This window comes from Vipera ursinii, assembly GCF_947247035.1.
Source record: "Vipera ursinii genome assembly, chromosome: 3".
Classification (NCBI taxonomy): domain Eukaryota; kingdom Metazoa; phylum Chordata; class Lepidosauria; order Squamata; family Viperidae; genus Vipera; species Vipera ursinii.
In genome coordinates, this window is record NC_139516.1 from 85,069,871 (window position 1) to 85,092,604 (window position 22,734).

The 22,734-nt window shown below is 36.6% G+C and overlaps 1 protein-coding gene across 1 annotated transcript in view; it reads left to right on the forward strand.

Annotated features, from left to right (window-relative positions):
• Nucleotides 1-22,734, forward strand: part of DPYD (dihydropyrimidine dehydrogenase) — a 597,578-nt gene that overhangs the window by 505,113 nt on the left and 69,731 nt on the right. The window contains exons 19-20 of the mRNA XM_083361143.1: nucleotides 6,405-6,547; nucleotides 20,179-20,358. Coding sequence (XP_083217269.1) covers nucleotides 6,405-6,547; nucleotides 20,179-20,358 — 323 coding nt within the window. The remainder of the gene's footprint in view (nucleotides 1-6,404; nucleotides 6,548-20,178; nucleotides 20,359-22,734) is intronic.

Genomic DNA, 22,734 nt, shown 5'->3' on the forward strand with positions numbered 1-22,734 from the left:
ACCAGATGAAAAAGAATATTTGTGCCACAATTTTTTTTAAAAAAGAAGATAACGTGACTATGGTAACCTATCCCATGAATTCTAGCTCCTAATCATTTTTTAAAGGACATTTCCTCGTGACAAAAAACCTTTAGTATCCAAATATTACAGGATACCTGTGCATCAGAGGCAGATACTAGAAAGAAGAAAAGGAACTTACCTGGGATATTTAATTATTATTATTTATTATTTATTTTTATTAATTAGATTTCTATACCACCCTATTCCCTTGACAGTAACCAACATCTGTTATGTGTTTTCATGTTAGAGCGTAAGTGCTGCATGCAGATGATCTCAAATTTACCTGACATCTCCAAGATGATGTGTTTCCCCACACCTAGTATAATGGTACTTTTTGAAGTACAAAAATTCTGTCATGACCCAGAAGATAGTTCAAAAATGCAAAACATTTTGCTGTCCAACTATGCACCATTTTGTGTGTTCACATGGATTGTGGCAGACTTGTATTGGCTTCGGATATTGCACTATGCTAATTCTTCTAGCTCTAACTCTACTCTTAGGAAATGTCCAAAATACATTAGACATGCCCACTTTGTAAACTTAGTGAATGCCATGTTCTGAATGTTACTCTTAAATAAGAAATTAAGTTTTAGGCTATAATTTTATATTAATTTTATTTTATAACCTGGTTAGTACCTAGTATCTCTTTTTTGGGTTCGGTTTCGTTTTTTTTTTTTTACTATTCTAAATTTCTGTATACTGGTTTTCTTCTGTGTATAGGTGCATTCATTGGCCATTTTGAAAGTTATGCTTGCTGCACTGTTTCATTAAGCTGATGCTTTATCGGGTAATTGTTTAAACATAAAGCCATAGCACTATCAAAAGGAAAGGTGAACTAATGGCATTTGCAAATGTCAGGGATTATCTTAACACTTTTATTATAGTTTATAAAAAGAAGGTTCAGGGCATTCCATAGCAATTATTTCCCCAGAAATTGGTTATTTAAATAAATTGCTAATTATCTGGGTATGACAGTATTGAAAACCTTGCTAATGAGTTATATGATAAGTGCAGCTTTTGAAGGCCACCTACAGGTGGAAAGGAGCAAAAGCAGCGTTCAATTATTGTCCCAAATAAGATGATGAATGCAAATATCTTGTTTAAAATATTTACACTGGCCTGTATGAACACTTCCCAAATGTCACGTTGGATAGTGCAAGTTTATGAAAATGGTCTCTGTTGAGTTTGGCTTATTTGCTTGTTTGCCCTAATACTTAAAAGGTCCGACTTAATTAGTATTTACATTAACAATTTACAATCAACGAATGGCAAATGTTTTCAGATTAATTCCCATTTTGAATGCTGATATTTTCATGTATTTAATAAAAAATAATTGCTTACTACTTATATTAAGCAATTAACATTAGTGCAAACAAACAAAAAAAAACCCTTCATGCCGTGCCCAGCATATCTTGCTGAAAGATGGGTATGATCTCAAGTATGCATAGTTGTAAATTAGTTCCACTAACTAGTAAATGGCTTGCTTTCTAATGATCAATATGAAAATATCTATCTTTTTTACCAGAGCATTTCTCAGTTTCATTGCTTGACACTGATTTTTTTAAAAAATCACATATTGAGGTTTTTGTTGAAGGAATAGGACTGTCACACTCAATCCCCTGCGAACCTTCCCCAAAAGATAGAATAGGAACATCAGGCATTATGAATTATCCTCTGTATATCTTGCTGTTTGAATTTGGCACATCTGTAATACCATGAAGTGGGAGCTCTTGAATGATATTGCAGATTGCAATTGGAGCTATCATAAAAAAATGCTTTGTAATATAAGAGTAAATTAGGTCCTTGAGCAAAATCCAGATGAAACAGCCTCCTCAGGTAAAGCAGCCTATAATTGACAAAGAATTGTAGCCGTGGGGCTTGACAAGAAATTACACCAAGTGATGAGCATTAAGGTTCAGCTCACAAAACTATCATATCATCCTAAGGCAATGTAGAAACTAAGGACTTTAGGGCTAGTTTCAAATGTAATCAATACCTTATATTTTGTCTCAAAAATTAAAAGAAACCATTGCATACATTGAAACTCAGAATAATATAATCAGTACTTTGAATTATGTCAGAGACAGGAATTGACTCAGAAACAATGAGAAACTGGCACATGGGTTAAAAAACAACTTTAATGCACTCATGATTATTCCATCAGTGCTTGCGCACGTATTCATGCACAGACACACAACCTTTCACTATACAAATAAACCCCATGCTCATTTATACTGCTGTTACTCGTTTTTCTTTTAATAACAGCACAGTAACCAAAATTACCCGCAGTTCATGAAAAATAAATTGTATATTTAATATTCTGTTAGCCCCCTTAGTTTATTCTTAGTTCATGTTTAATATAATGTTGAATGAATCTTAAATTTAATTTTGCAACGAAGATCCATGCTGTAATTACTATAACATAAATAAATTAAAGCTAAGTTTTTGCTATGCTGTGTGCAGTGTGCTACTGAGAATTATGATCCAATTTCATTTTTATGCCAGGAACTCTAGACAATAGATGTTGCGGGAAATATATTGTTTTTGCCTTTCCTGTATATGTTTTGTTTCTTTTGACAGGTTAGGAGAAACAAACAGAGCTTTGAATTCCAAAATTAATGGTGAAAAGGGTACAATGCAGGGGGAGAATATGTAGATGAGCTATGAATAAAAGTTTTTCTTTTGAGTGAAAACAGTCATCCAGACATGGTATAACAAACATTAAGCAGAGACACCATAATCATACTACATTCCAATTTATGTCACATCCTGCACCCACTAAGTGATATTGCTTTTGCTCTAGTGAACCACATCCCGTTTGAAACTTGTGACCACTTGTTCCAGGGACCACTTAATTTATTCACTTACTGCATCATACATGTACCAGAAACCATGGAGTCAGTGATCGGTTGGTGATTCATTAAACAGTAGAGTTCATTCTCATTTCAATTAACAGCTACCTTTGGAGCTCATTATTATTGGACAGGGACAGTCGTGTTTTGTAAATGAGTAATAATAAACTACTTTTATGTTATTGTCGCTTTTTAAAAAATTCCTGCTTGATTTAGTATAAGCATGTTAAGCCTCTGGAAATCGGGATATATTATTTCCTCTCTTGTTGAGCTGTCACGTTACACAAAATTAATGGCAAAGCTGCTAATACCTGTGTTTTTTATTATGATGGGAGTGAGGGGAAGTGCAGTATTTTCACTTGTCTGTCAATGGGCATGGGAAATTATGAGACACAACAAAATTTGGGGAAATAATAATGTATAAGAGATGCAGTTGCTCTGTTTTCTGGGTTAAGAACATAAGAAGTGTTCTGCTAGACTAGTGACACGATCTTCCCTAGAGATGAAGATGTCCCTTGAAGTGTGTAGGATTGTGATCTTACTGTTGTTGATGCAGAGGCTGGGTCCGATAAGACTTGTGTGCCTAAATATCTGAAGAGATTTAAACAGAAGAGTTTCTGGCCAGTGGGATAGTCACAAGAGCCCATAAACAAGACAGAGAATAGCAGCCTCCCCCGTTTCTTCCTAACTAGGCAGATTACAGACAGTCCTCAAACCGTGACTGCAGTGGGGAGCAGAATCCTGTTGCTAAGCAAGGCAGCCATTAAGTGAATTGTACGCATGTGCGGGGGAACCTTTACCTTTACCTTTTTACCCAATTTTTGCAATTTTTGCCACAGTTGTTAAGCAAATTGCTACAGACGTTGATTCCTGCAGTTGTTAAATGAATCTGGCTTCCCCCATTGTTTTTGCTTGTCGGAAGCTGGCTGAAAAGGTCGCAGATGGCATTCATGAGACCCCGGGATGCTCCAACCCTTGTAAATACCCGTCACTTTGCCAATTTTGATCATGTGACTATGGGAATGCTGCAACAGTAGTAAGTGAAAGGGATGATCCTAAGTCACCTTTTCCAGTGCTCTTGTTCAGAGGTGGTTTGCATGCAGGGCTGTTTCCGTTCTGCATTTAGCCCCTGCTTCAAAACAGGCCGTTCCTACCATCCACTCATGTGATTTGAGATCACTTCTGAATTATCATTTTGGAAATGGCGCAGAGTACCTCTGTGGATGTAAAAGGCTGTCTGCTGCGGAAGCTTTTTAGGAACGCTTGAGGAGTGGGAGCATGGCTTTGACTGCAGGATAGGGGCTAAACCTACAGTCCTGTATATCTTTGTACTATCGTTGCTCTTTCACACAAGCAATGTATAAGCAAGTCTGTAGCCCTCCTGACATCCAATTAGGCAGTCACTGAATTATTGATACTCTGCTTATTACTGGTTCCATTTTTAAACACTGCTTCTTGTACAACATTAGAAGAGGAGAGAAAAGAATCTGGCACTAGCGTGCTGTGGTTCGTAGTCAATGTTTGGTAGCTGTGTGGAAATCTAAAAAAAAAAAGAAGACATTCCCTTCGGTGTGAAAGAGCAGTATGAATTCTAGAAGCCTCTTTGTGTTCTTCCTTTTCTCATTAAGATTGATTTTGTTAAGCTGCCTGCAAATATCAAGCCATCCATTAACGCCTATTGGGAATGCTTTGCCCTCTCTCTTTCCCTCATTTGATCTTCTGTTTTGCTATGATCTTTACTTTTGCTCTTTAAAGTTTGTTTTTTTTTTAAAAAAGGACAATTTTGGTCAAACATTGGTGACTATTCATTAAGACGATGATACTTTTCACCTGCTGTTTGGACTTAAGTGCCTCATCAGGCTTCCCCCTTTCTCTAGCCCCCCCCAACTTATATCTTTGGGCATCAGCAATGTTTCTGGTGGTCTAAGAGGTATAATTTATCTGCACAATCCTATCAGTGCAAAGCAAATTATCTCAGCTTTCTTTGTGGCTCATGTTTCTCGGTCCCTCCAAGACAGCCTAAATCCTGGTTCTGGAGCAGATGCGTATGGGGCTCAAGTTCAGTCTTGAAAATGGGGGATATGCCAAAGGAGGTGAATAATGAGGAGGAATCTGTGCTGAAGCAGCTGAAGGTGGCATAACCCTAGAGGATAATTCATATGCTGAATCAGGAGCAGATGTCAATAGAGACAGCTTGTCTGAGTATTTGGATGCTGATTCAGTAGCAAGTTGCATTGATGGGATAGGCTTGTCAGACAACCTGTTTGTAAAGACCAATGTTGACTGTAAAAATGGTGGGTTGTTAGAGGGAGGTGATATTTTCCTGGAGGCAATAAGCACAGAAGAAACATCTTTCAGAAATGACAACACAACAGATTTTTCAGGGTCCTATGGAGAAATCCTATCAGCAAATAGATTTTTTTTAAAGGCAGGGAAATATTTTCCAAATACTTGAGACACCATATTGCTTATGCATCATGTCAAAATGCAAAAGTGAAGTTTTTGGAAATGCAATCTAGGGGTGAAGCCTACCAGCCCACTCATTTAATAAAGCAGCTTCCCACCATTAGGAACAGGGCATATATCTGCCATGGAGGTTACTCTATGGAATAAAAATATTGTGTTTATATTAGATTACATTCACCAAAGTATAGAAAACTATTTTTGGTCAATGAGAATCCTCCAAGTCAAACTTTCTGATTGCTCGGAAAGATCCATTGATCTGAAAGGTACATCCTTATTAGGGAATTATAATTGTATTTTACTAATCTTTATTGGGCGTATAGCATGTAGAAGATTATTAATTCAAGTATGCATACAATTAAGTATAAACCAAGTAGCAGTTAGAGTCACAAGTTGAGGGTGACTTTACTAAGTGTTCTAATGTCCACTTAGTAATTTATTGATATTAGATGCATCTTTCCCACCTCCCTATGACTCCAGGACGGCAAGTTTTGAACATGGTACCCAAAGGCCTTCAAAGATTACTTCTGAATGACTATTTTAAATGCAATAGAAGGAAGATGCCTTAGATTCACAGGGAATAATATGAATTAAGTCATTTTTTGTTGTTGTTCTGTTTGTTTGTTCTGATCCATCTGCACTTTACACCTGCACTATCCTCAGAGGTAAGTTTGGCATATCACAGTTCTGTTGTAGGGGTAGAGGAAGCTATGGCCATTTCCTTACAACTCATAGCGACATTGTAGTTTAGCATTTTCTGGAGGATCCAACTCTTGCTAATAGCATTGAGTATACAATATCTCGCCTGGGTTCATTGTTTATGATAAAATCATCTTTTGATAATGATCATAAATTTAATACGTAGGCATATTAAATTAATCAGTTTGAAGAGCCTTGACAAGACAGTAAGCTAATTGTATAGATAAGGGGTTCAAGGGGTTAAAAAAAGAAGACCAAAAGCAGAGAAGGAGAAATAGTTTTGTCTGATAATTCCTGCCCTTTACTAATGAACTCTCTTTATTTACACAGGAAATGCCATCAGACCGATAGCTCTTCGAGCTGTTTCTGCAATTGCTAAGGCTCTTCCTGGTTTTCCTATCTTAGCAACTGGAGGCATTGATTCAGCTGAAAGCGCCTTGCAATTTCTTCATAGTGGTGCTTCTGTTTTACAGGTATTTTCTCTCTCTCTCTCTCTCTCTCTCTCTCTCTCTCTCTCTCTCTCTCTCTCTCTCTCTCTCTTTCTCTCTCTCTCTCTCTCTCTCCTTCATTACTTCACCTTTTCTCATCCATTGTTGTCCATTGTTTATTTAATTTATAATCTATCTTTCTGCCATAGTTGGCCTAGCCCTAGTGGTAGACACGAATAAATATGTTAAGAATTGTAAAACGTAAGTGGGAGATGTTAATCATTGTAAACATAAAATCTAATATAATTACACAATGCCAGTATCACAAAAGGACAATGTTTATAAATATTGGGTGGATCTATAAAGGGAATATTATGTACAATTTGGCTATTGCTCTTTGACGAGGATGTTATAGAACTGAAAACCCAGATGAAGGTAATTAAAATAGAAAAAAAATGAGCAAGAATCCTATGTATAACATGTATTTGCTATTTTAAAAATAGCAAATAAACCGGTATATGAGGGAAGTTATTAAAATCGTGGATGATGAAGAAAAAGTAAATGGTTTCCCCCTATTTCATAATTGCATCTGTGTTTATACAGTGAACAAAATGGTAAAAAGGTATTAAAGATAGTTAAAAGAAAATACTGTGTTAGTAACCATTTAATTAGTAATGGTCTATCCATAATCTGGAGAGCTTTAAAAGGAGATTAGAGAGATTTATTGAAAATAAGATTATCAATGGATAATCATTATAGAGATATATTACTTCTAGTATTAGAGGTAGTATTGCTCTTAATACCAGATGCAAGACTAGATAATAGGAATCTTGCTGTTATATTCATATCCTGCCTGAGGCTTGCCATAGGCATGCTGATCTTGATAAGCCTTGGGTTTAATCCAACAACATTCTTCATATTTTATTTTGATTTCAGACAATTATCTTTCAATTTACTTTATGGCAATTGTTAAATAGCGGGTTCTTTGGCACAGGAATGAAGATGGGTAACTGAGTACAGGGTAACTCATAGTTTATTTCGTGCAGAAACTGTACTGGGGAAATGGCTGCAACTAGCCGCAATATATAGTCTAGCCCCTAGGCAGCAGCCAATAGGTTTGAATCAATCATTGCCGCCTGGAGATAGCCAATTGCAGCACAGGAGACTTGTAGTCTGGGTTGCTAGAGACCCGTTAGCTGCTCCAGCAACCCACATGGTATTCCTCAAGAGCCCAGTACATAACAGCAATCATCTTAGAAAGCTGGTAAAATGTAAACTAGCAATGTTACAATTAGATGGATTTGGAATATATAAAAAGAGCATTTATCAATTGTTTTTCACCAGTCCCAAGAAAATGGGGCTTCTTGATCTGGACTAAAAAAATCTGGATGATCTCTAGATTGCGGTAAAAAGGTATATGGAAAATAACTCTTAATCTATTGTATAACATAGTAGAAAGAGAGCTGTATTGTTAAAAGCCAGCAGTCTGGTAACACCTTTTCCAATTAGCACATCTCCAACCAATACAAAAGTTTATGTTTTTTAAATAACATTTTCTCAACTTTTGGCATTTTCACTTGTAGCAGACACTTATGGTACCTAAGAGGGTAATGATGGGATAGACTAAAAAAAAAAACAGATGGAAAGAGAACACAGTCAAAAAGGGAAATTCAAGACCTGCTGCTTGCAACTTTCACCAGGAAATTAAAATTATTACAGAATAGAATAGAATAGAATAGAATAGAATAGAATAGAATAGAATAGAATAGAATAGAATAGAATAGAATAGAATAGAATAGAATAGAATAGAATAGAATAGAATAGAGCTGGAAGGAACCCTGGAGGTCTTCTAGTCCAACACCCACCTCAAGCAGGAGAACCTATACCTATACCCGGGGTAGGCAACCTCGGCTCTTTTATGACTCGTGGACTTCAACTCCCAGAATTCCTGAGCCAGCATGGCTCAGCTTGGAAACCTCTCCCTTTCCCCTCAGCATGGCTGGCTCAGGAATTCTGGGAGTAGAAGTCCACAAGTCATAAAAGAGCCGAGGTTGCCTACCCCTGACCTATACCAATAAAAATACAGAAACTCAAGACATATAGGAATTGGAAAAAAATACCAGACTCCAATAGGAAGAAGTGGAATTGTCAATATTAAAAATTATTTTTTTAAAAAGCTCAGAAAAATACAGTGCTAATATCTGTTTGTTTAAGGCCATATTTAAAATGGCGTCAGTTGTCTTAAGGGGTTGGATTTTTTTTTCCCCTGGCAACAAAACAAAAGTCCCACAAATCTAGCAACATTTTGGAAATCTCATGAAATCTCTCACAATTCCAACACTGTGTAGCATTTGACAAACATGTGAGGATTCCTCTGTAAAAAAATATCAGTTTTGATAGCTCAGACTCTGTTTAGGGCTATGGAAGTCTGGGGTCTTGTTCTGAAAAGACAGACATTCAAATATTAAATTAATGTTTTAAATATATACTTTTCTAGCCACAGATAAAATTACATTATGGAGCAGATTCTCACATTTAAATTAAAGTTGCTAATATTGTCAGAAACTTTAATTCTGAGAATATTATAAACAAAGCTTCCTACCCCCCATCCCCACCCCCATTTTGTACTCTTGATCTAGAGCAGCAGTGAGAGCAGTATGAAAAAAAAGAAAGAAAGAAGTATGATCAGCAGGGGAATGTTCCATTGATTTCATTTATGACTACTAATTAGAACTGAACCTCAACCAAAGGAGTGTATGACTTCTTACAATTTGTCACACAGCCCCTGAAGATTTCCATTAAAATGTTAGATTAGCTGAAATGTATTATAGTATTCCTTCCCACTTGCTTAAGGATTTTTGATTTGACTTCAAAAATTGATATCTTGATTAGTTTGTTAATGTGTAACTTGGCAGAATGATTAGATGGGTGAACGGGTTTGTTATTAATTTATCTGAAACTTGCTTATAATAATACATTTTAAAATGTAAAAGAATCGAGAACCAAAAAAAACACCTTCGTAATAGATTGGCATTCTTACTATCTTTGGAGAATCACAAGAATAGGAATTAGTGAGGCAAGACCAAATCACTGTAGTGCATGAGAAAAGATCAACAATTTTATTTTTGCAAAATTATTATCAAAAACTTCAAGGTAGGATAATTTTATGTAAAGTGCAATAACAGCACTGTTTTTGAAAATACCATATTTGAAGACTTCTGATTACAATTCCATAAGATGTTCTTTACAGCTACTGTTCCCTTCGATGCCATTTGTGCAGGATTATCTACAGATGCACAAATCAATCTAATTTAAATTGAGCATCTCTATGTCTCATTGTTTTCAAGAAGAGAAAGTTAAGCAAATAATTAGTTATCCCATTAATAGCCAACAAAGAATAAATAGGCTTAACTTTAGATGTGTTCTGATTACTTTTTAACAAACAGTGCAATACTTTATATGTGGAATGAGAGAAGAATCTTAGGTGAAGGGGTCCTGGTAGACTCATCTCAACGGGAGCATCTTATTTTATGCATGGTTAAGTAGTTGATTTAGGTAAGCAGAATATGGATATCTCACAAGCACACATTAAAAGAGTCCAAGATTGAGCTAACTGAAAGTTACATTTTCCAAAAGTAGGGTAAGGAATTCTCTGGCCCACAAGATTGTAGCAAAATTGTTAACAATTTTGGGGTTGAAATGATCACAGGTCAATTACTGAAGTCAGTGGCAAAATTTTGTTACATCCCTACCTTTAGAAATAGCCCATACTGAAGCCAAGTATCTATCTACCAAGCAGGAGCAAGGGGAGGGTCAAAATTTCCCAAAAGTCAGATGTAGCTAGTAACAAACCCATAGGAGATTTGGCTCTTTTGTTCATCGGAGGCGAGGTACACAAAGCTACGCTTTCACAACAGTGCCAAGATTTAGATATTCACAGAAAGAGCCTTTATATGATGAAAATTTCCCCCTACTACCCAAACATATTAGACACTGGTCAACTCTGATAGAAGGAAATGATCTATTTCATGGCAAGAAATTTTCTTTGAAATGACAGTTTATCCTAAGCCTGCCTGTTGCTCCTTTTCTCACTTGCTTTCAACACAGTGTTGAGAATGTTCCTTTAGTCTGAGTGCCTAAGACTCAGAACTGAGTATATAGATGCAGAATCAGTGGGGCATTTTTTTTGCTTGATTTCTGTCATGCCCAGAGTGAAGACTTAACAGGTGTGTCTTCCCATTCCCTCTCTTCCTCTAGTGTCAATTTCTAGCCAGGGCTATGTCAGAAGATCAGATTTTCAGTAAATGACAGGAATTCAGAGACCAATAGAATAATATGGCTGTGAAAACTGATTCACATATTGATAGGAAATCTAGTAGCTGTTTCCAGAGCAATCCAGATACGCTGTTCGCTTTCCCTTCACACAAACAAAAAAGTCCTACTCTTCTATAACCAAAAAAAAGCACAAGGAAACACATTTGAAAGTTGCTACTTTAAATTTTCTCTATATAGGTTTCTCATTTGGAAGTAGAATAATCATTGGAATTCCTGTGTTGCATCGTTATCCCCCTTGCAAAGAAATATTATTAATCAGAACTGAAAAGCTTATTCTTTGGATTAACTGTTCTGGCTGCTACAAGAGAAATATGCAGTTAGTGTAATGTTTGTTACAGAGGATTCAGACATTTTATTTAGGAAGTGACTTCATGATAGAAAGTTCATGAATAGATTAGATAGATTAAAGTAACTAAGGCAGAATTAGTTACCTTAGCTAGGTTACTTTATTGTAGAACTCAGCTAGGTTATTTTATTGGAATTTCAAAGGAAATTCATCTGATCTAGCTACTGTTCTTCAGAGTAATCAAAATGTGTACACACACACATACACACAAAATAATGTATACACACACTACAGTATAAACTCTCTCTCTCTCTCTCTCTCTCTCTCTCTCTCTCTCTCTCTCTCTCTCTCTCTCTCTCTCTCTCTCTGTGTGTGTGTGTGTGTGTGTGTGTGTGTGTGTGTGTGTGTAAATAAAATTCCCTTCTTACCCTTATGGGTGGTATGTGTCTTCCCCAATCTCAGACCCTCTACCAGAGGCCTAAGAGTTTGAAGGTTCTGCACAGTATCCTAACTGTACCTAACACTACAGCCTTTTGGATGGAAAGCTCTGAAGTCATTCCTGGGATCTGTTGGGGCCACTCTCCCAGATAAATAGTCACAGCCCCGAGCGCTCCTAGATTAAGGCTGGAAGCTGCTGCTTCCTATCTTGCCATCTTAACTCGTCCAATGGCTTATAAGCTTCCAGAACTGCAGCCAGCCAACCATAATGATTTGTGAGGCAAGGTAGAAAAATACTTCAGTTAAAATAGAGCTCTGTAAAGATGTGCAAAGTATGTTAACCTGAAACGTTTCAAAGTCAAAATGGAGTGTCTCAGGCGTGAAAGAGTTGAAAACATTTTGCACAGTCCTATGTCTTACTACTGAAGTAGCCAGTGCTTTTTTTGTAAAAGAAAAAGGTGCCGGAACTCACACATGTCATACAACCCGCCTTGCCTACCCTACAAGGTTCCATCCAAAAAAGGTGCCGGAACTCCGTTCTGAGCGTTCTATGAGAAAAAAAGCCCTGGAAGTAGCATTTACTTAGAAGGGATCTGTTTTATCCCCCCCTTTTTTTTTAGTCTTCCCAAGGTTCCCCTGGCCTAAAGAAGGACAGGACCAGAGTTTTCCCCTCAGACAATTCAGGAATCCTACACTCAGGGCTTTTTTTCCCATTGAACGCTCAGAATGGAGTTCCGGCACCTTTTTTGGATGGAACCTTGTAGGGTAGGCAAGGTGGGTTGTATAACATGTGTGAGTTCTGGCACCTTTTTCTTTTACAAAAAAAGCACTGCCTACACTAGATCCAGGATTTGGTGAAGCTAGCATCCTTCAGAAGATTCTAAGTTTAATTCTGATATTTCCAAAGAATGTCCTACACTCCATAGGAGGTTTCATCAGAGAACTTCTCTCTTCCTCTCCAACTGTGTGATTCAACAATTCTAAGGCATGGTAGCGCCTTGATCTATTTGTTTGACGATTGGATTTATTTTTCTTTCTTTAAAAACTATCACTTTCAGAAAAAACGTTACCAGGGTATCTCTCCTTCTCCAAGAGTGAATGTCACTGTAAAAAACGAAGATCTAGCAAATCTACCACCTCTGGAAAGTGCTCTAGAACTCATATGTTTTCACCTTAGAGATATACTAAATAATTAATTACAGTCTTTTTTTTAAGAGGAAACAAGACAAATTTATCTGACAGTGTTTAATCACATTCTTTTGACTTTGTTATTTTGAGTTTGCCTCCTGAAACATATTGTGGTATTTTTCCTCTGTCTGATTTAACTAGGAAATCAACATTTGAACAAGCAAAATAACACTTAATTTAAAATTAGTCAACAATGAATCTGAACATACTTTATTCTGGTGGTATAAATAGCGGATAAAACATAGACAAAACATATCATGATTCTTCCTTAAAAGTTTTAAAATTACACAGTCTCATTACTTAAGGTATACAGTAGTGAGATGGGATGGATGTTTTGCCTTAAAGCTATGAAAAGTTAAAACTATCATTATGTAACAATAAGAGAAATACAAGAATAGCAGTGTCAGACTGCTACAATTTTAGATATTTTAGGTTTCCAAGTTTGTGATATTTCTGTGATGAAAAATGCATTAATATTTAGATATATTTATGTTTGACAAAATGTTGCATTCCATCTCAACATATTTTCTCTTTTTTTAAGTAAATCTTTGGTTTAACAAATAAGACTTTTATCTCAATTCACATATGTGCTCAACCCAGTCACATCTTTCTCTTTGGTATATGCTTTTCTTAAAGGGCTTTTGAGGCAGAGACATGCATTTTTAAAAAATCATCTTACTATGGGAAATTAAAAATGGAGACAATTATAGAAAATTCCAATTGAAAGAGAAATTGCATTATCAAATATGCCATAAAAGCACAAAAAATATTAAAGTAAAATCACTTCAGAGCAGCCTGTATGATTCAATTGTAGATCAATAGTGTGTAGTTAATGCATTAGCAGTAGAGCATTAATTTGCAATTACCACAGGTGATCTGATCCTCTATGTGTTGTCCATTGACATAAATGACCTTTTGTTGAAAAGGATTCTGCAGGCATTATTTCTAGCAGCTGTAACGAGAAAAGAAATAGAACAAGTCACTTTTGATCTTTCTTGCACTCTCTCTCTCACACACACAAACACATACTGTATACCTAGAAATATTTTGTGTGTGAGAGAGAGAGATAGAGAGACAGCAAGATCCTGAGATAGACAGATAGAGACAGACACACAGACAGACACACAGACTTATTTGAAAATGAAATTAGGTCTGTTTTAGCCATTGAATTGTTTGAATATTTACTTGTTCTATTAGAGAAAATATATTCATCTTTTTGGCCAGCATATTGCAAAATGAATGAGGTTCTAATGATGTATTTTTTCTTCTATGCTAGATTTATTCACCGAATGAAAATGTTGAATGGTTCATCATAAATCTTGCTGCTATTAAGCAATTTTCACTGATGGTGAAGTTGGAAGTGTTAGACCTGTAAAGTTGGATCTACTCAGTGCTTTTTTTGTAAAAGAAAAAGGTGCCGGAACTCACACATGTCATACAACCCGCCTTGCCTACCCTAGGAGGTTCCATCCAAAAAAGGTGCCGGAACTCCGTTCTGAGCGTTCTGTGAGGAAAAAAGCCCTGGATCTACTAGTGACCTTCTGCTGAGCACTGTTTTGCCAGGAGAAGGAAATATTAATAGCTTCACAATCCCAGATCTTGTCGATTGATTTGGGGCAAACTCTAGAACAGATTTGAGGCATACAGACAAGAGGAGAGGAGGAAGGGAACAATAGGAAACAGGAAAATTCAGTGTGAAAATTAAGCATATTTGCTTTATGTTAATTTCACTCTCAGTTTTATCCTTTTTCTTTACTAAAGGTAAAGGTAAAGGTTCCCCCGCACATGCGTGCTAGTCGTTTCCGACTCTAGGGGCCGGTGCTCATCTCTGTTTGAAAGCCAAAGAGGCAGCGTTTGTCCGAGGACATCTCCATGGTCATGTGGCCGGCATGACTAGACGCCAAAGGCACACGGAACGCTGTTACCTTCCCACCGTAGTGGTCCCTATTTTTCTACTTGCATTTTGTACGTGCTTTCGAACTGCTAGGTTGGCAGGAGCTGGGACGAGTAACAGGCGCTCACTCTGTTACGCGGCACTCAGGATTCGACCCGCCAAACTGCCGACCTTCTGATTGCCAAGCTCAGCATCCTAACCCACTGAGCCACAATGTTAAGCAGTATTTATTTCTCAACATTGGCTTTGCAGTTGAGGAACATGAAGGGGGAAAACACTCTTACATAGGAGGAAGCATCTCTATTTTAGAGATTTATCCTTAGCTCTGTAGCTCTATAGTCGGTATTATACTGAACATTAAAAAAAAAACATGCATTTTCTAAAGCAATCCTCCCGGTCAACAATAGTAGCTGGACTATCTTGCCAAGAAGCCATTTCTTCAAAGTATGAAGAAATTGTTTCAGAAACTGAGATTTTTGTAACGTTCTAACACCATCCATTTTGCTCTTACAAAACTTGAAAATTATCTGGGCAAAAAGACAAGCAGAAAGAACCGTGTCTTGTCTGTATGAAAAGGGGAAGGTGTTGCTTTATTCCTATAGGAGTTTAGGGGTCAGAGAACTTTTCTTCTTTTATAGATCACAAATACGTTTCTTTCGTGGACACAAAATTGAGTTCACAAATTCTTACAGCCAAGCTGATGGAGCCCAAAAGCAATTTTAACAGAAAGAAAATATAGCAGTTTTAAAGGAATAGACTCAAAAGGATGAGAGGTTAATCACTCCATGACTAAACTGAGGTCCCAAGACAGAAAAAAAAATGTTTTGCTGGCTAGTTTTGATAGACTTGCTGCTTACAAAAATATGGCCCTGGAGTACAGGCCTCAAAATTCTTGCTTTCAGTATTGTTCATTACAGATCTCTGTCTGTCAAAAGTGCAGGCTGATGAAAGTTCACCCAGAATGTACTCCAGAAAGAGAATTCCTTGCATTTTAGCTCCCTCCATGTTGTGTAGTGAGTTCTTTGGAGGCAGGAAGCAAGTCGAGAGGTTTCAAACAGGAACATTTCTTTATTGAGGCAAACAGGAACAGAACTGAATCGGAGGCTTCTGCGCAGCTACTTACATGGTTGGCCACTAGGCGGTGGCCAACAGGTTTAAAGGAACCCATTCCCGCCCCAAATCATCCAATAATCTTCTTGGAGACTGCATGTCTGGCTAGTCAGCAACTGTTACACAGGCACCTCAATTGAGCAATCTTAAGCAGCACTCAAAAGACATGTGGAAGCAGTTCAAGTAAAATCCCAATACATTACACGCCATGCCCTTCTTCTTAGTGTTCTCAATCTCAGTGTTTTAAGACAGTTTCCAAATAGATAGACCTGTTGATGTCTGGGTGGCCTGGACTTCTTGGCAGCCATCTTTCAGTCCTGACATCTATCTCTATTAAGCCGAAGCAAAAATCAAAACCTTCCCTATGAACTGCAGTGGTAAATTTACACCTGTAGTAATACTCCTTATTTTAAGTCCTCTCTATATTTTACAAAAAAAAAAGAAAACTTTCTTCAGTCTAAGTTATTTAAAAGATTCAGCTTCAAAATGGTTACATCTGTTTTTAAAAGAGATTTTTTTAAAAAAAAAGTTTAGTTTTTGGCTTTCTTTAGTTCTCCATGCAAAGTGGGTTTTTTTCCTTCCCAAGAGAAAGAATTTAAAGACATTTGTAATATACATACATACACCCTGGTTATCAAAAATGTAATCACTTGATTTTATGATACATAAAGTAATGTGAGAAAATTTTAGATAAGATGAGAACTTCAAGTAGATAGTTTACCATCTTTTACTGCTATGAAAAAACACAAATTAAAAGGAAAGTAGCAAATGTACATTTTTCTGCTAATACTAAGGTTAGCATGATTGAAAAGCAATACACAAGTTGATATTATGCTAGATAAATATATTTTATTTGGGCTCTTAATAGGATTGAGACATTTTTCATACTGAATGGGAAACACTCATTTATATAAAGAGTTTGGCTGCATCAGATCAAAAGGCCATATATCTGACCAATATCTCATTTCCCAGAGAAGCAAAGCAGGCGCTTCCAGGAACCTGAAACCCAGGCAATACTATGTATTTTTATTGTTTGATTTGATTTGTATAGTGCACATCTCACTGAGACCACTGTAAAACTAATTTTAAAACCATAGAAATATCAGATAAGAATAATCAAAAGCATACAAAGACAAAAAAAAAACCTCCAATAGTCTTTACTCGTGTTGGGTTCCAATATTTTAGAAAAGAATTTAGAGAATTGCTTTCTATCAGGTCATATTGGTTCTTTTTGTATACTGTGCAACAGTTTTCAGATCAGACCCTATATATATATATATATATATATATATATATATATATATATATATATATATATATATATATATATATATATATATATATATTTCAAATGTTAACTATTTAGATTACCTTGCTAGCAAATCTTTATTTCCTGTTTTCAGCCTATCTTGAAGGCTATCAAACAGGCAGTAGTCACACTGGACAATTCATATATTTGTGTAAATTACTAACAAAGAAGTTTCCCTTTAATTCTTTGTTAGTAATTTACACACACACACACACACACACACACACACACACACACACACACACACACACATATATATATATATATATATATATATATATATATATATATATATATATATATATATATGTAAAGTTATCATTAGCATGAGCTCATTGGTCAACTTTTTTTTAACATTTGGATGGCATTCTTTATTTGAAGGGAGTAAGGAAGTCAATGACCAATCCTTTTTAAATATTATCTAACTGGTACAGTAAACTTGGAAAAAAATTGAATTAATATTATTTCAAGAAATGTATAAAAGGTAAAAGTAAAGGTTCCCCCGCACATGCGTGCTAGTCGTTTCCGACTCTAGGGGCCAGTGCTCATCTCTGTTTCAAAGCCGAAGGATTTGTCCGAGGATGTCTCCGTGGTCATGTGGCCGGCATGACTAGATGCCAAAGGCGCGTGGAACGCTGTTACCTTCCCACCATAGTGGTCCCTATTTTTCTACTTGCATTTTTACGTGCTTTCGAACTGCTAGGTTGGCAGAATCTGGGACGAGTAACAGGCGCTTACTCTTTTACGCGGCACTCGGGATTTGACCCGCCAAACTGCCAACCATCTGATCGACAAGCTCAGCGTCCTAACCCACTGAGCCACCGCGTCCCTTATGCTAACCATAGTTTTCTAATAAACCATACATATTATAACAAACCACAAGCCGTGTTCTCCGGCCTTCTTATTCTTACTTCAAGAATTTTCCAGCCATAGAATCACTTGGCTGCTTCCAATTCTGGGAATACAGATCCTTGGGATGAGAAAACATAGTAAAACTACTATTTATTTAATTAATTTAATTTATAACAAACAATCTCCTAAATGATGCATTTCAAAAAGCAGTTTGGTTCAGAGTGAAGTCATTCAATGGTACTACCTCAATGCATGATTTCAAATCATAACGTAACCCATGTAACTCTATTGCATATTGTTTTGAGGGTCAAACATACTCTGCCTTAATTTTGTACTAATTGTAGTCATTTCAAACCCAACAAACCATGTTTGAATGAGTAGCTTTTCCATTATCTCAACATGCTTCTTATTTGCATTCCACAATTTCTTCCTACAGAAATTTCATCTTTATAGGCAGGTGTCACTATTATCTACAAGCTAGTAGTTGGACCTGATAGTTTCCTAAATTACAATAATTATGCTGTTCTTTCAGTTTATCTCATAAATACACGATAACCTTTAATTAGAAATCAGAACTCTATATATTTCAAGTGTGTGAATATTGTCAAAAAAGAACAAGGTTTCAACAAGGCAGTCTGACTTAATTTAAGCATGTAGAACACAGATGTCAAACTCAACAGGTCATGTGACGTGTCGCAATGTATCGCGACTCTTTTTGCAATGCCAGCAATGGAGTGGGCCCAGTTTTGTTATGATGAAACCGGCCTGCAGGCCAGCAGTTTGACATCCCGGATGTAGAACATCAGAGTTTTATCTACCTATCCAGTGTTCCCTTGTTTTTTTTCCAAAGAAGTAAGAAAAGTGTTCCTCATATGTTTAAAAATTAGAAGCCCTTAGCAAACAAAGACATTTAAATAAATCAATGGTTGAATTTTACAGTTAAATAACCTGTGGAGGAAATTATAAAGATAATCTCTATAATTGTTCTGAAGAAATGGAAAGAGGGAGGAGAGAGAGAGAGAAAGAGAAAGAGAGGGAGCGTTTAAATCTATGGGAAGCTTAGCAGACCTAATTAATGCTTGCAGTGTTCCTCCAGAGAAACAGATTTTAAGTAATGTAAATGGGCTGCATAAGAAATGTTCTTGTGCATATTTTATACTTATTCCTTGTTTCTTCCTGCACAGCTGTATGCACATTATTTTAAAGGGTAACATGTATTTTTCCCTCCTGGAATAAAAAGCTTGTAATATAGCACTTGACACCAGAAATGAAAGTTTGATAGTGCTATCTGGGATGTTATTAGCTGTGGCCTTGAAAGTTGAATGAGTTAATTGTAGATGGTCAGTGTCTATGTCTCTGTGTGTGCACATGGGCATGTTTAATATCTTTTTCCCCTTGAGATAGTTGACCATTTTATATTTCTTGACACAAACAAGGATACATGGCTTGTTTTGGCATAATAAAACTCTGTGTAGTAGTACAATTCACATTAGGAAGCTACCATAGGGTAGGTAAGAGAGTACTATGTGCTGACTTAGTAGCAGTTTGAGGGGGAGGGTTTCAGTAAAGAGTTTTTCCAACTCTATCTGGATATATTGGGAAGTGAACCCAGGACTTTGCATGCTAAAGATATGCTTTGTAACTAAAACCTCAGGAGCTGTATAATACATTCTACATCTATGTTACATCTTAGATACAAGGATTGCATCTAAGAGTATATGTAATGACTTCTGTTATGTGATAGCTTTGCAGTTATTCTGCTCAAGAACAGTAATTTTATCTTCTGGTTCTAAAACCTGTATAAAACCTTCATTAACATTACCGAATCCTACTAATAATTCTGGGCATTGAAATAAATTTCACTGTACTATACATCAATGATTGAAAAATATAGAATACTTGAACTTAACAGAAATGGCAGAATGTAAACTATGAAATGTTGATGACTGATCCACTAACCAAGTAAAGAAAAGGGGGGAGAGAGAGAGAGAGAGAGAGAGAGAGAGAGAGAGAGAGAGAGAGAGAGAGAGAGAGAGAGAGAGAGAGAGAGAGAGAGAGAGAAAGAATGCAGAATGGTTTGTTCATTCCTTTCATTCTATTCATTACTTGCATAATAGATTAGCAGGTGAAATAATCCAGGATCGGTGGATAATGTTGTACATTCTGAGCAGCTGTTGTCGATGATCATTAGATACCAAGCCTTCTGATCATAATGTCTGTAAGAGCACATTTCCATAATAACTTTGGATGTCCATCTACTTTAGGTTTGCAGTGCAATTCAGAATCAGGACTATACTGTAATTGATGATTACTGCACAGGGCTGAAGGCTCTGCTTTATCTGGAAAGCCTTGAGGAACTTCAGGACTGGGAAGGGCAGAGCCCACCAACCACACAGCATCAGAAAGGAAAAACGGTTCTCCAAATTTCTGAGTTGATTGGAAAGGTAGGATAATGGTTGGCTTTGCTTTCTTGCTTTTTTTTCTTGAAATTTAACTGCAAAATGTTTCATGCTGTATTAAATCAAGGCATAGACATTTCTTTTGTCTTTCCGGGGATAGAAAATGCAATGGTCAGAATTTCAGCTATGTGCATTCTTTATCTCCTCCATTGCCAACTTAGACTCAACAAAAATGGCCGTGGTAGCAAAAGAAAAGGCTGCTGGGGTATGTTATAAACATATCTTGTGCTGGTATGTGAGAAAAGTGATTGTCTAATTCCATTGACCCTTACTGATTACTGAAAAATAAATTTGTTTCTTATTGGGATATTGTGGATTTGTCTAGTATTTTGTATGGACTTACTAAGTAATTGTGAATTATTCATTTGTGTAATTATTCAGATCTTTAGACTAGGGGCAGGGAATACTGTTTGTGTGAAATGATTGCCGCTCTGCAGAAACAATCCATTGTGTTGAAAATGGTGTCTATGGTTTGTGGGGAGAGATCCTACAGCACCCTAATCTTGACGTGTCTATGGAAATTCTCAGTCACCAGGGCATGGTTGTCCCAAAGGTGTTTTTCCCCCCCAATATTTTTCCTTTGTTTTTTCTTAAAGACATTTTGCTTCTCATCCAAGAAGCTTCTTCAATTCTGATCTGTTGCTTAGGCAAAAGGAGCTGAAGGATTTTCAGCCCAGAACAATGAGCTCATACTCAGAAATAGCTCAGGCAGATGCCTCCCTAATTCACTAAACTATATGAAGGAGGAGAGATACAACACAATTTGCAAAATTCTGTTATTATAGCCAATCTCAATAAAAGTAGCTTTTGCCTTTCTATGGATTTCGTGGTCTGTTCTACTGGTGGGGCTGTAAGAGAGGTCTAAGGCAATATAAACTATAAACACTTCTTTTTTTAAAAAAAAAAGTGACTTTCTTGACTTGCAGGTAAAGCATTGTAAGTCAGTTTCCAATGGAAAAAGAAGACTGAAAGAATAAGCCAAGATGAATTCAACTCAACAAGAACTATTTTGGAATCACTTGGCAGTAGGGTATTCAAAGACTTTCAAAATTACTAATGGGGGGGAGGATAATAGTTCCTCCCTAGTGATAAATGGCCTTGGGTCTTGCCCCTACGCTATGATTTCAAAGTCACCACCCTATGTATTGAAAAATCCCTGGCTCTTTCCCTTAAGTTGCAAGATCCTCTCACAGTACCAGTCTGAGATAAATTTGTGGTGTTTTCTCTTTCTGTCACTGTGCCTTATAGGCGAGGTACTATATGTTCACATTTTTAGCTCAGCTTCAAGTTGTGTTAGTAAATTCCAGAACCTGGATAATAATAACATGAGGATACTGTCTGTTGGCATGGGTCCGGAGTACCTTAGGGAGCACCTGCGGCCGGCATCAACTTCCCTCCGCCTAGTGCGCTCCCACAAAGAGGGCCTCCTCAGGGTGCCACCGGTCAGAGAATACCATCTGGTGGCCCCCAGGGGGAGGGCCTTCTCTGTGGGTGCGCCGGATTTGTGGAACCGCTTACTGGTTGAGCTCCGGATGGCGCCTGACCTTTGCTCCTTCCGGCGTGATCTAAAGACCTACTTGTTTGAACAAGCCGGCCTGGTCTGATGGGTTTGGGTTTTATTATTGCTTTTAACTTATTGTATTTATTGTTTGTATTGTATTGGGCATTATATTTAATCTTTTCTTAATTTTTGTATCTTTGTATTTTAGTATTTATTGCCCTGTTCACCGCCCTGAGTCCTTCAGGAGAAGGGCGGTATACAAATAAAATTATTATTATTATTATTATTATTATTATTATTATTATTATTATTATTATTATTATTATTATTATTATTATTATTTTAGAAGAGAAAAGAGGAATAACCATTAATTCATTCATTTCTCATCCAAGACTTTCAGCAGGTAACATCAATTAAAATATCCATGGTAAAAGTGATTGAAAACTTAGTAATAATAAACCAATTAAAAATATATAGCCAATTTCAGTCAAGTTATCCCCAAAATCAGCTGGCATATTCAACCTACGTGATATCCAAAGTTTGTCCTCCTTACCTTCCTGAATTGGGCAACTGCCAGAAGTTTTGTTAGCTAGATAAATTCTAATTGTATTTGGCCATTCTGGAAATAGCTACATACAGTATAAAACCATTGAAGGCTTCATAGAACAAAACCAGAAATCAAAAACGCAAAGATACAAAAGGTTGAGTCATTGTAGCTCAAAAGCTCTGAGTGCCATGTCTGAAAACTGTCAGTATAAAAGTAGTTGTGATTTTTGGTGTGATAAAAGGGAAAATTCTTAATGCATTATTGTATTTATCATATCTCATTTTAATTAAGTGTAAGTCAAAGTCAGATAAGG